General features: G+C 44.8%; 1 protein-coding gene across 1 annotated transcript; it reads left to right on the top strand.

The window, feature by feature from the left end:
- The first annotated feature begins 639 nt into the window (after positions 1 to 639).
- LOC134475365 (rhox homeobox family member 1-like) lies at positions 640 to 5284 on the top strand. The gene is made up of 3 exons (XM_063245637.1): positions 640 to 1076; positions 1973 to 2018; positions 5059 to 5284. The coding sequence occupies exons 1-3, from the start codon at positions 646 to 648 to the stop codon at positions 5167 to 5169; spliced, it is 588 nt and encodes a 195-aa protein (XP_063101707.1). The 5' UTR covers positions 640 to 645; the 3' UTR covers positions 5170 to 5284.
- The last annotated feature ends 8560 nt before the right edge of the window (positions 5285 to 13844 follow it).

Raw genomic sequence — 13844 nt, forward strand, 5'->3', positions numbered from 1 at the left:
ACTGGTGTTGTTTTCTGTCAAGCTGGCTCAGGGTCAGCACATCTGGTGTTTTCAGTTTTGGAGCATTCCAATCATCTAGCACCCATGCAAGTATCATACTCAAGACACAGGTGTGTGGGACATTTCGAGATGGAGGTACTTATGACAAGATACTGAGAAGATTTCAGGATGGTAAGATACAGACAGTATGAAGGGTGTGGCACGGGCAGCCTCCAAGCATTCCCAGAAGAGATCTGGGGTCAGTGTGAGTTTTAGTCCTTTCCCCTCCACTTCCTAATGAGCCTGAATGGCCACCCAGTGCCGTCCTCACTTGTCTCTGGTATCCGTCCAGGCCACTAAGCTAGTTCAGGGGCTTCTGCCCATGTCCACTGTGCATACTTGGTTTTCATCCCTCGGCCCATTTTCTGGCCACATGCCTTAACGTTTTACTACTCTGTTACCCCAGGCATCGAGGTGTGGCTGTAACCAGTCAGCCATTACCCAACCTCAGCAGAGCTCATGAGGGCTGCAGCCCACTAAATGGAGTGCAACATCCCTGTAACCAATTGCAGCCTCAGGCTCCTCCCCTTCGCCTCAAAGCTTTTCCCAAGATCCACTGCGGTTGAACCACTTTTGCGGTGGAGGAAGCTTCCGGAACTTTGGAAAATGGCTGCCACGGAAGAGAAGCGCCGTGAGGGTGGTGCCCGCTCCCTCAGCCCGGAGTTCTGGAAACAGGACGTCAGCATGGATCCTGCAGCACATGTCTCCGCAGCAGCCGAGGGTGGCCACTTCAGTGAAGAACCTACGGGATTTGTGTCGGAGGAGCCCCTCGAGTGCCACCTGTATGAAGATGACGACGACGATGAGGATGGCCACAGCCTGACCCGAGAGGTTCCTGTGAGCCAGGGAGGTGACAGCGACCCTGACATGTATCACAGTGATGAGGAGCCCAAAGAGCTGCAGCTGGCCGCGCAGGATGCTGTGGATGCCGGGGATCGAGTCGGGCGCCAACTGAGACGGCGACCGTTTAGAGACGGGCAGGCGCAGGAACTGGAAACCGCTTTCCACCACAAGCGGTTCGCAGATGTCCTCAGGAGGTGAGCAGCTGTCTTGGGGAGCACCCAGGCTTTAGGGGGAATGGGCTGCTTCCCAGGTGACTTTCCCTCTCTCCTGCTGCCCTCTTTCTGCTCTTGAGCTGAGAGCACCTGGGCTCTTCTCCTGCTTGGCTTGTGTCGCGGTGTGATGGCGCCTTGTGTGGGCCGAGCTCAGAATTGTCTTGCATTACGGATGTGAATCCAGGCAGGGAACTGGTTGGCGGTCACTACACTTCCTTTTGTTTGTGTTTTGTGGTATGAGAAGCACACACTAGCACTGTGCTGTGAGAACCACTGTGAAGCACAGAAGTCAGCAGTGCTGGGTATTTTCATGTCATGGTTTAGTTGTCAGCAGTGTCAGATGTGTGCACGTTGCTGTGAAACAGATCTCCAGAACATTCCTCACCTTAGAAAATCAAACTATCCACCGGAAATGCCTCCCGTTTACCTCTTCTCCTCAGTTCCTTACAATGAGGATTGTAGGTTTTGGTCTGTGAGATTGACTTTTCCAGAAACAGGGTCTAGGTGCAGCAGTAGCCGGTTAAGTTTTTTGTGCCTGATTATTTTAGTTCGTTTATCCCAACTGTGCAGCCATGCTTCAGGATGTGTCAGAAGTTCCTTTCTAAATGCCAACTAATAGTCCCTTGCATATATACGTACTTTTTCTCATTCATCTGGGGAGAAGGTGCTTTTGTGAATAGTACTGTTGTGAGCTTGCCTGACAAATAGCTGTCAACATCCAGATTTCAAAGCTTTGGAGGCATCCTCAGAAATGGAATCACTGAATCATAGTATTCTGTGTTTCTGCTTTGAGGCCCATGTGATATTCCAGTCATGCAGAACACTGCTTGCCTCATCCAGATCAGTGAAGTGGAACCTTTGTGCTTTTGTCTCCACAGAATTGAGTTTGCAAGTGTCCTGTGTGTGCCTGAATCCAGAGAGAAGGTGAGTAAATCCAAGGAAAGCCAACTGGCAGGATAGTCACTCTCCATCCTGCTTCAGGACATCGTTATCCTGGCACCTTGTGAAGCTGGGGTTATTTCTTGTCCACACTTACTGTACATACAGATTTAATCTACAGAGAACTAGTAGAGAGAAAATCAAATGAGTAGACGTGGGCTTGTAGTTCCTTCCCATTACCAGAGGGAACATGCTTTTGTAAAGGAAACTGCTAAACATCAAGCTGCCTGCTTTATTCTGTGTGAGCAATGAAATACATATTTGGGCACCGAAAACAGAGTGGTGTAATCTCGCACGGCCTTAATACAGGAACATATGTGCAGATCCTCCTTATTTAATGGCCTACATGATAATTGGGTGTACTTATTCCTGAGGCACCCTACTTGGACTAATGACCTGTCAGGCTTTGGTACCGTTTCCTAAATTTTCTTTACAGAGATTCAGTGTTTTGTTCTTCTGCAGTGCACCTTTTGAATAGTAGAGAGTAATGTTTGCTGATCATTTTGGGAGGGTACTGTGTTTAGATGTTCTGTTATCAGTTACTGCATGTAACACACATGTTTATGTTACACACATAAAAGCAAAAGCCTCATGTCAGATTTTCCTTTTTTCTAAATATGATGGTGTACATACCATGAAAAACTCCACACTTAGGGAACAATTCATTTCACAACCTAATCTAATGCAGAAGCCGCAGGTGGTAAATGAGGAATGTCTGTATGTCTGGATTCTCTAAGCAAGACTGTCCCCACTGAAGGCCCAGTGCGCTTTAGGGTGCATTTCTACATGCAGTCTTGTTGGGGCTCAGTCTGACGTTGAAAGTATCCAAATGGGTGCAGGGGGAGGCAAGATTAAAGGAGGGTTCCTTTGTGAGGATCTATTTGAAACCAAGCCTAAGGACACAGGTAAACAGAGTGTGTTAAGAGTCATTTGATGGCTGCATCTTCATTCCTTCAATTTTTTTTTTTTTTGTGCTGGGCACTGAACCTAGAATCTCTCAATTCAAAGTTTTCTGCGTACAGTACAATTATCATGTGAAGAAACTCCCCAAATACACAAAGTAGGATTGAGCAGGGTATATGATTGGGGCCTTTAGATATTGAGGTGAAGCGTGCAATAAGGAAAAACAGTGCTATGGTACCAAGTTTGGATAACTGAAGAAAAATGACATGGATAGAAAAACATATGAGCATTCAAAAGATGCCTTAAAATTCGTTACTAAATTCATAATTGATTCTTCTTTGAAAGTAATTTTTAGCATGGAGAGGGGTGGTATTTCTGTTGGATATAATGGTTGAAGGAGTGGGTTTTGTAGAACAATTGGTGGCGTGGTCTTCATTTCAGGATTGATTTGAATTGGACATAAATGCACGGAGCTTGCCTTGCTTGAGGCAATGCTGAGCAGAATGAGGGTAGGTCCTGGGGTCAGAGGAAACCTATGTGAGATGGAAGAACACAGTAGCTACAGCATAAAATCTGGGTGTGGGTGAGAAAATCAGGATGAGCTCATGAGCAGCGCTGTTGCTGAGTGGATGACAGAGAGCAGTGGGGAAATGGGTTGAGCGTGTGGTGAGGGGGTCCAAGAAAGCAGCCCAGCATAGCGGGACACCCAGCGATGAAATCCCATTGCCCAGGCCTGGTCTACACAGTCTGTCTCACCTGGGAGATGCGAGTAGTGCGTGGGGAGAATTTTCTTGGGCTGCCTACAAATCCCAAGCTGGGAGGATCTCAGGTATGGAGGGACTTTCTCCCCACCCTGGCTGTGGGCCTCTCTGACTAGAGTCCTGAGGGAACAAGAGCCACACCAACCAAGTGAAGGAGGGAAAAATTCTCAGTGAGTCCAGTCTCTGCAGCATGCAGTTTCCAAGAACCTTTTGCGTGATCCCACTTCTCCTGTACAGATTGATAGATCTGATAGGAAGCCAGGCTCCAGACACTGACCTGATGTCAGCTTACCTGGGACAGTGTGCTGTAGGTGCTGCTTTTTAGATGCAGATGGCACCAGTGGACACTTTGCATAATTTGAAAAGCAGTTCTGCTGCTATGGGCTTCTTGAGAGGTGTATTCCAGTGGGGAACCTGGTGTGAGGCAGGAATAGCAGGTCCCTTGTGTCATTATAGCTTGAAGTGTGGGAGCTTCACAAACAGTTAAGTCCTCGGGAATCGTCCAGTACTGGGAGTCTGAGAGGACATCCAGAGTAAAGTGGTCAAGTTGCCTTACTTGACAGGCTAAAAGTCAAGCATCTTCCATGATCCCTGTCCCACTGACTACCTGCAGCAGTCAATTGGCTACGGAGGATGAAGAGTCCTCATCTTTCCTTGAATGGTTCCACTATCAAGGAGCCCCACATATTCCATCCTGCCGGCACTTTACTTCTCCTTGAAGGTGGGATTTTCCAACCTGGAGTTCTTTCCTGCTTTGGACTTTATCTACAGACACTGGGTAACATGCTAAAGCCCACACACTTAGTGGAGCTCTCCCTTGTGAGGTGGAGCAGGAGTCAGCTGGGCGGCATCAGGTCAGCAGTCAGGATGTTACATTGCTTCATCTGATTAGGATGCCTTGAGCTCACATCAGGTCCTGGAGCAATTTTCACCTGGGACTGCATCCCACCCATGGAAGAAAGCATTCAGGGTGAGTGAGGTGGGAAGGACCCAGGAGACCTTCTAGGCTGTCCCTGAGCAGGGAACATAGCTAATGCTCACTAAGGATGTGAAAGAAGAAGTAGGATTATGTTCCTACAGTTAGTTTCATTTCCTGAGCTTCAGAAGGAACTCAAGGCCCCGTGCAGCCTGGGCCTGTGGTCCCCCTCTGATGTCCACCCTCAGTCCTCTAAGCTGTTCCAGTCTTAAGAAAGTAGATTGCAGGACACAATCTGCTTTGCTGAGTGTACCATACAGTACAGCTTGCCTCCTGCAATCTAAGTATCAGTGCCATAGGAAGTTATATGGTGTGTTTGTTCCTTGATGATAATGATTTTTATTTTCTGTCTACTAAGACAATCAGTTTTCTCCTCTACCCTCAGGTTTGGTTTAAGAATCGGAGAGCCAAATACTGGAAAGCTCAGAGGGAAGTCTTGCTCAGGAATGCGCCACCTGATTCCCAGGACCACATTGTCATTGAGAAGGAGGAATAGCTTCTCTAGGATGCTGTCTTTTTTGAAGAGGCCAACTCTGCTTGGAGTGTTGTTGTTCTGTTGCTGTTGTTTTTGTTGCCAACACCGTTTGTCGATTCTGTAGCTCTCTCCATAGCACCTGTATTGCAGTAAAGTTGTGAATTGTTAACATTTGTGTTTTTCTGTTCTTTACGGGGTTTGTTAAACCTGGATAAAATGTGCTCAGGTCTCCTGTGATGAAATGTCTTCTTGAGTCACCATTGAGAGACCTTGGTAATTAGTCTTCTAAGTGTCATGGTCAGTTTCTCATGATCAATATTTCACACTAAATTGTCTGTTGCCAAAAGGCTGATGATGGTTTCCCCAGCTGTGTGCTGTCATTTCCCAACCTCCAGTATGTGCAAGGGAGGCGGGGCAGGTCCCTGGTGGAAGGACTCCGGCTGCACACAGTGCTGGGTCTCCCTCACCCTAAGGAATTCAGTGGCATCACTGCACTCTCAGAGCAGGTCCCCAAGAAGTGACTCCTGGGTGAGTGACAAGGTGGCAGAGGCACAGCCATGTCCTGTCCTCCCAGTCTTGCTCAGTGTCCTCCTGGCTGGGGAGCACATAGGATGCCAGGGGCAGCTGTGGAGCAGAGGTCCTGCTGCTTCTAGAGAACCACAGGACTGAGTCCCAGGGAGGCCAGAGTGGCTGCTGTGCCTTTCTGTCCCATCCCCAAGCCAGTGGCCAAATTTTCACCAAGGCATAGATGCTGAGAACCTCTCCTCATCTTGTCCTTGGTCTTTGTGAGCCCTGTTGCGGATCTCCACTTCCTGGTGGCTTCAAGTTGAAAGCAGGTCATTTCACCAGAGCCACTGAAAGCCAGAATAAAAATGTAGCTCCATGAGCACAGGTCCAGGGAAAGCAGCCTTTGGAATCAACTGCTGGCTGCAGGAGTTCTCATTGTCCGGCTTGGATAAATCAGCGGAGGTGTAGGCAGAGGTGAGTACCACTGTGCTAAAGCATTTAGGTGTTCTGAGATGAACCTTTGCTTTCAGGGAATCTTTGGCAGTGTGAGTGTTCGGCAAGGAGTTTTACATTAAAGGTCATGAAGTGTGGAAAGCGCAATCCTAAGGAACATTGAGTTCAGAGCCACACACAAGGTACAGTGGTGACTGCAGGTACCCCCTGGCAGTGGCTGTGTGTTCTGGGTGACCCTTCCTTTTTGTTCTCAAAGGCCTGTTGGTCCTAAGTCAATCAACAATCTCTGAATGATTCTCTGACTTTCAGTTTCTCAGGGGCTCCTTTGGGTGACTATCTTGGTCCATGATCCAGTCTCCAAGTGAGCTAAGAGCTAAGACAGGTGGACACTGGATGATTCTTTCTGGGCTGAACACCTTCCCCTATGGGGTTAGAACCTCTCCCAAGATGCCTGTTCACTGGCCCTGCGGTGGGAACATTGCAGAGTACCAGGGAAGATGCAGTTTGCTTTCTCAAAGCCTCTGATGGGGGAATTGGTCTGGTGGTTTGCACTTCACTTTGCCTTGCTCTGTAGCTCTTCCCCGTTTAATGACCTACCTGTGTAATGGCTGCTCTGACCTCTGCCTGCCTTTTGTCCACGTTTTTACTTCTTCTGCATAGAGCCTCAATGTCTGTTCTGTGCAGAACACCTTGTTCATATGGTGGTGTAGTTTTTGTTGAGTGTACTGTACAGTGTGATGCTGTAGTTTTATGATCTATTATAGGCTGCAGTACTGAATCTAGGATACAGAGATCAAAGCAAAGTAATCGAATTGAAGTATCCTTAGAGCACTTCGTTGTCTGAATATTGGAACACACATCCTATACCCAGCTCCTGATTTGGAAACCAATTCCGTGAACATCCTGGTCACAGGAACAGAACTCAGTCCTTAAAGCAGGAGTGTCTGTGTGTGGATCTTGGTTTCCGTGACTGCACTCCTCAACTTTGGAGCCCATGAGCTTTCTGGTGCCCAGCTCTGAAGGTCCCATGAGAAATAGGCAGCCAGGATGGAATTACCCCTCCCGTGACCTTGATGAGTTTTGTAGGAATGTTGCTTGATATCAATCCCAGGACATCATGCATTCTGGGCAAGTCCTGTACCATTGAACTACACCCCACTCCTAGTCTTCTCCATTGTGAATAGCAGTGTTCAAAATTTCTTTTGTGCATTATAACCCAATGACTGATCTAGTATTACATAATTTGAGGGAACAACATCCAGATTCAGATGCCATTGACACCTTCCCCTTAACCCAAACATGAAGGATAGTACTTACTTCAGGGAATAATACTTTTACCGCAAGCTTCACTGAGATTCTTCCAGTGTTCCCTTCCATGAAGCCGGAGAAGTAGAGTTCTCCCCAGGAAAGAGAATCCTCCCTCACCAGCATCTTTTTCTTAGCAAACTCACACTGATTTTTCTTTGTGGATTGCACGGATGACTGTTATTGTTTATCCAGTGAGATAAATTTTCATTTATCTTGTAGTACTAGATCAGTGATGGCTGGGAATTTGGTTTGTCATTTCATGTTGCTTTACCAGGCCAAAGCCTTTTTCTTTTGGGAGACATGTGGCTTAAATCAAGATACCACTGTCATCTTTCTGCTGTCTAGCGGAGGTTGAGTAACAGACAGTATTCTGTCTTCTTCTTCTTCTTCTTCTTCTTCTTCTTCTTCTTCTTCTTCTTCTTCTTCTTCTTCTTCTTCTTTTTCTTCTTCTTCTTCTTCTTCTTCTTCTTCTTCTTCTTCTTCTTCTTCTTCTGCTTCTGCTTCTGCTTCTGCTTCTTCTGCTTCTTCTTTTATTCTTCTTCTTCTACTACTATTTCATCTTTTGGAGACAGTTGTTTTTTGGAAACAGTGTCTTGCTGTGTATTACATGTTGGCCTTGAATTCAGTATGTCGAGTTGACTGGCCTGGTACACACAGAAATCCTCCTGCCTCAGGCTCCCATGTGCTGGGATGGTGGCTTATGTTATCACGCCCAGCCTTGTTTCTTTTGACAGATCAGGGAATGTATGTCTAGAGCAGTATGGTGGCTTGGCAGGGAAAATAGAGAATTCATTCAGAAGAAGCCAGTCTCTGAGCGACAGTGTCCTCCCCTGGGCCTTAGATCACTTGCCCTTGGCTGAGTGTACTAGCCGTGTTCAGCTCCTCAGCCCTTTCTCCTCACTCCCCCGCCCCCCATACCACACAGGGCTCTGCTGGAAGGGGCTGCAGTCTCTGACCGCACCCTCAAGCCCCACTTTTGTGTCCCATCATCTCTAGGAAAACAATCAGCCTCCCTAGAAAGCACACAGTATGCAGGGAGCACCACGGCATCACAAGTGTCCAGGACACTGCGAGCCCTCAGAGGGTTCAGCAGGGCCCCCAATTGATCTTTGTTTCTCGGACATTTGGCAGATCCCCTAAAGAATAAGTAGAAGCTTGTGCGAGCCTCAAGAACGAAGGGGCAGAATCTGGGGAGCTGAGGCCATGGGAGGTGAGTTCCAGCACACTGGTCCTGGCCTGGGAAGAGTTTAAGATCATCACTCCCAGCAGTTACGTCCCTACCCAGCTTCCAGACAGAGGGGACTAGGATTAGTAGGTCTCCCAGGCCTAACTGGTCCACCCCCAGTGACCTTCTTTCAACCTGGGGAGCTGAGGTCACACTAGGTGAGTTCCAGCGTACTGCAATGGGCCCAGGGAGAGTTTAAGAACATGGTTCCCAGTGGTTAATTGCCTGTCCAGCTTCTAGATACACTGAACTAGGATCGGGGTTTTTTCCAGGCTGACTAGACCATGCCCAGCGACCTTCATTCAATCAGAGGAGGTGAGGGCGGGCGAGGTAAGTTCCAGTGAGTCAGCACTATTCCCGGGAGAGCTTTGGACCACCACCCACAGTGGTTAGGTCCCACCCAGCTTCCTGGAACACCAGAGGTGGCACGGGAGTTCCTGCGGTCACACGCTGACTGAACGATGCCCAGCAACCTCCATTGAGTCCCAAGAGCCTAGGCCATAGGAGGTGATTTCTAACATGGCCAGGTGAAGCTTTGGAACATTACTTGAAACACGGTAATATAGGAAAAAGACAAGATAAAATACCAAAATCTAATCTCAAACCTGTAACCCATCCCAAGAAAGCCTAGCAGCCATGTACATAGAAGAAAATGTAAGCTACACACCTGAAATACCTGAAATAATAGCAGCTGAAATAAAGAAGCAACTCCAGGAAGCTCTAAAGGAATTGAAGTTAGAAATAATCTCCCAGGTAAAAGAAGAAATGATAAAAATAATGAAAGAAATGCTGAACATATCTAAAGAAGACACATTAAAAAATTAAAGGAATAATGCAAAAAGAATCCCTGGATGAACAATATAAGAAACAAACAATACATGAAGCAAATCCAAAGAGATATACACGAAATCAAAAATTACATTGAAAGTTGCAAAACAACCTCAACAAAAGTGAAGACAGAATTTCAGACTTTAAAGACAAGATTGTAGCTAGTGAACAGAAAAGGAAAGATCTTTTGAAAAATAACAAGGAGTGGCAGAGCAAAGATGGCGGATAGATAACAGCTGGCTACAGAGGCTCCCTGAGATAGTCAATTAGAATTCAACATAATGCAGCATGGGAAGTCCCAATGAGAGGGAGATGAATTCTCTCATCCCAAGAAGAAACTAAGGTGAGAAAAATCAATCAAACATATAGTCCTGGCTTGCTTCACCACTGTGCAGCCCTAAGCACCTCCGGGCCACTGGCGGACAGGCCATCCCTGTGCCACCACGTTCTAGGTGTTGCCTCTGACTCTGTCACACAGCAGGCCCACTGGAGGCTGGAGGAGCAGAGTGACTTGGCACCCAGAAGCTGACACCACGACTGCCACCATCACTGCCACCTCTGCTGCCTCCCTGGATCCAGGCTGTGTCCCAGAGGGTGCAAAAAGGAAGGCACATTGCAGTGTTGTGGACTAGGGACCGGACTTGCTGGGACACATCACCGCCTTTGCCCTTGCCACTCACACAAGGACTCTAGCCCATGGCACCTGTGCTGAGTGGCCCCCCGCCACCAGAGTGCCTCTGAGGTCCCAGGGCAGGTGAGTGCATCTTTGTCACTGCCAGGGCCATGTGACTGGAGCCCCACGGAGCCACCACCTTGAACAGAGCCCAGAGAATCTGCTTCTGAAAACACCTCTTCAGACAATAATCAAAAATACACAACCAGAACTTTCCGATTTCCTGCCATACTCGACCAGCTTCAGGGAATTGGGCCTGCCTGCCTGCACCCTGAACTCTGGACTGGGTGGCCTGATTTGAGTGTCCCTGTACCACCCTGAGCCCTTAGGAGGGAGTTTAAGACACCTCAGATAACAGCAAATTGGGGAGGGCAGCAAAATGCCGAGTCAGCATGCTTCAGAAAGACCCTAAGCAATATGGAGAGGGCCAGAAACCCCCAGGACACACCTGTCTGAGAGAAACCAGAAACACTGCAAGAGAGAGAAATACGAAAAATACCTCCAGCTACTGACCTTGGGAAAATAAGTCCAGGAGAGGTAAATACAGAAGAGAACCAGAGCAATATTAGATACAGCACCAGCAGACATAAAGAAATACCTTCATGACCTCATAGACGAATTTAAAACTGTACTTCTGATCCAAGTGAGGCAAGATATAAAAAGATTAATTAAAGAAATGCTAAGCCCCTCCCAAGAGAGCACAGATGGAAGAATGGAGGAACTCAGAAAAGGAAGAGAAACCTTTGATGAAGAATAGAAATGAAATCTAGAATACATGAAACAGATCCAAAGAGATTACCAGGAAACTAAAAACTCCATTGAAAGCTGGCAAAATGCCTTGACAGAAACTAAAATTAGCCTTTTGAAACTTGAAGAGAGATTTATGGTGTGTGATCATGAAAGAAAAGATCTCTTAAAAATAACAAGGAACCAGGAAGAAACAATTCAAAGGCTAGATGACGACAAGAGAATTTATAACTTAAGAATAAAAAACGTGATCGAAGAAGCAGGAGTAACTACAAAAGAACTACAAAGACTATTCACAGATATAATTAAGGAAAACTTCCCAAGCATAGGAAAAAGAAATGATATCCAGATAAATGAGACATATAAAACTCCAGTCACCTACAACCAAAACAGATCTACACCCAGACATATAATAATCAGGATTCCAGAAATCCACCACAAGAACATAATATTAAAAGGAGCCAGAGAAAAGAAGCAGATTATCTACAATGGAAAAATTATCAAAATAATGACAGATTTATCAACACAAATTCTCAAATTGAGAAGACCCTGGGGGGAAATAGTCCAAGTCCTGAAAGAAAATAACCTCCAACCAAGAGTGATGTATCCAGAAAACTCTCAAAATTAATGGAGAAACAAGATATTTCCAAGACAAGGAGGAACTGTGGGAGTTCATGGCCACGAACCCAGTACAAAAAATACTGATATTTCCAAGACAAGGAGGAACTGTGGAAGTTCATGGCCACGAACCCAGTACAAAAAATACTGAAGGACATACCAGAGAGAGAGAGAGAGGAAAAAATACCAGGATTCCAGCAACAGCGACATAGAGGTCTCAATGAACAGGGAAGACAGTGGAATGAAGGAGTAAAGTGGAAAAATAATGACAGAATAATAAAATAGCAGAAATGAGGCAGAGATGGTAAGCTATAATCTTTAATATAGATAGCCCTGATGCACTAACAAAAAAAGAAACACAGGCAGAGTAGATTAGGAGGCAGGATCCATCGAGATGCTCTGAATAGGAGATACACTCAACCTGAAAGAGGGTTAATAAACTGAGAGTCAAAGATGAGAAAACTATGCTACATGTGACAGGAAACCAGAGAGAAATAGGGACAACTCATCCAGCAGCCACAGATAGATTATAAAACTATGTCAGTTTTGGGCAGTGTAGAACTACACAGCTGGAAAGAAGGAAAACCTTTGTGGTTTTAGTAAGTAAAGGAGTACAGCTCAAGATCAAGCTCAGGGGTAAAAAGGTGTAGCAACACTCAGGTAGATAACAGGTTGGCCCCCTACACTAAAAACTAAAAGAGCTAGTGGGACCCAAAATATACAAAGCACCCTGAGAAAGGGAAAAGGGAGGAATTGTCTAAAAAAGGAAGGCAGAGGACATTGTTAATAGTGTGTCAGGATTTAAAAGTCACAGTAGTCTTATCACTCTGTTTGGTTTGATTATATTTTGTTCTGGTCTGTCTACTCATATGAGATTTGAGGGCACAGACAGCTAACCCAAAAATAGCAGGTTATACCACAGTAACTATCCTTAATTACCTATTAACTTACACTGAAACTCTGTATTACTTACATTGTCTTACTATGACTGATCTTATTTGAAGCTGGTTTGTTAGACTGCTGTCTAGCCTTGACTGATTTTATTCGAATTTGGTATGCTTGATAGGATCAAGTCTCAGAGTAGAAGCAACTACTCTGAAGATAACAAGATATAAAAGATATCCATTCCGGTTTTGATTATTAACCTCTTTTGAGTCCTACAATGTCTTCAAAGTAGTGTTTTAATTAAAATAGTTATGTAATGTTATGTTCAATTATATTATGCCTGATGATGTAGACAATTCTATTGAAAATAACAAGAGAAAGCATAGCAACTACTGTAGATCACCTAATATTGTGGTCCTATACGTCTTTTTCATTTCAGGTTTTTCTAGGAATTTATTTTGTTTTCTTGTTTTGATCTGTTTTCCCCCATAATACAGAAAGGATAGGTATACATGTAGAGAGTCACACATGGGAAGAATTTCTAAACTTTATGGGAACAGATTATATAATACACAATGTAATGAACAGATACTCTGAAGAAGAGACACTAAGAAACCCAATGCTAATTCTGTAGCATTATGATATAAAATCTAGCAATACTATCATTCACTGACCAGAGTGATATTGGTCTAGTCTCATATGTTCAGTTTCAGCATATGTAAACATAAAGACAGCTACTATGAAGAGACTGAGAAACATTATGGTAGTCATTATTGACTTCCCCAAAATCGGGTTTTGAAGACCTAAAAAGCCTTCACCATCCTGTAATGATTTGATCAGTTCTATAATGTTCAGTACATATTCAATGTGTGTGAAGAAGGGGGCAACTATTTGGAAGAAAACTAGAGAAAATAAGATACAGTGAAGATCTCTGGGGGACTGGCTTTGAAATCTATGTTTCTTTAAATTGTTTCCTTATAAACTATTTTTTGTGTTTAATTTTACCCTCTTTAAGAAAAACAAGTGTGTAGGAATGATAAACATATTACTAAGTTCTTGTTGGATTGTTAAGCAGAACTGTTTGCAGTGTCATTATTTGAATATCACTTTGTATGCTTTAATTTTGTAACTCGAGCAACTATTTCTAAGATGACCATATGTAACTTATTGACTGGTGATTTCTTACTGTTAATCTTTCTGAAATTCTGTACTATTTCTACCATTTTTCTGTTTTTTTTCTCTTTAAATAAAAAAATAACAAGGAATCAGGAAACAACAATTCAACAGCTGTAAGAAAAACAACATAAGATTGATAGGGATAAAAGAAAAAGAAGCAGACAACACAAATGATATCAAGAGACTATTTACAGAAGTAAAACTGAAAATTTCCCAAACATGAGAATGGGAACTGACATACAGATAAGTGAAGCATATAGAACTCCAAATAGCCAT

This window comes from Cavia porcellus, unplaced genomic scaffold, assembly GCF_034190915.1.
Source record: "Cavia porcellus strain 051 isolate PalLab524CR breed Dunkin Hartley unplaced genomic scaffold, mCavPor4.1 scaffold_3, whole genome shotgun sequence".
Taxonomy (NCBI): Eukaryota; Metazoa; Chordata; class Mammalia; order Rodentia; family Caviidae; genus Cavia; species Cavia porcellus.

Excerpts from the sequence above, each read along its gene's own strand:
- LOC134475365 (XM_063245637.1), top strand. The coding sequence starts at position 646 with ATGGCTGCCACGGAAGAGAAGCGCCGTGAGGGTGGTGCCCGCTCCCTC. Across the intron at positions 1,077-1,972 it reads TTCGCAGATGTCCTCAGGAG|AATTGAGTTTGCAAGTGTCC; the intron begins GTGAGCAGCTGT and ends TTGTCTCCACAG. Across the intron at positions 2,019-5,058 it reads TGCCTGAATCCAGAGAGAAG|GTTTGGTTTAAGAATCGGAG; the intron begins GTGAGTAAATCC and ends CTCTACCCTCAG.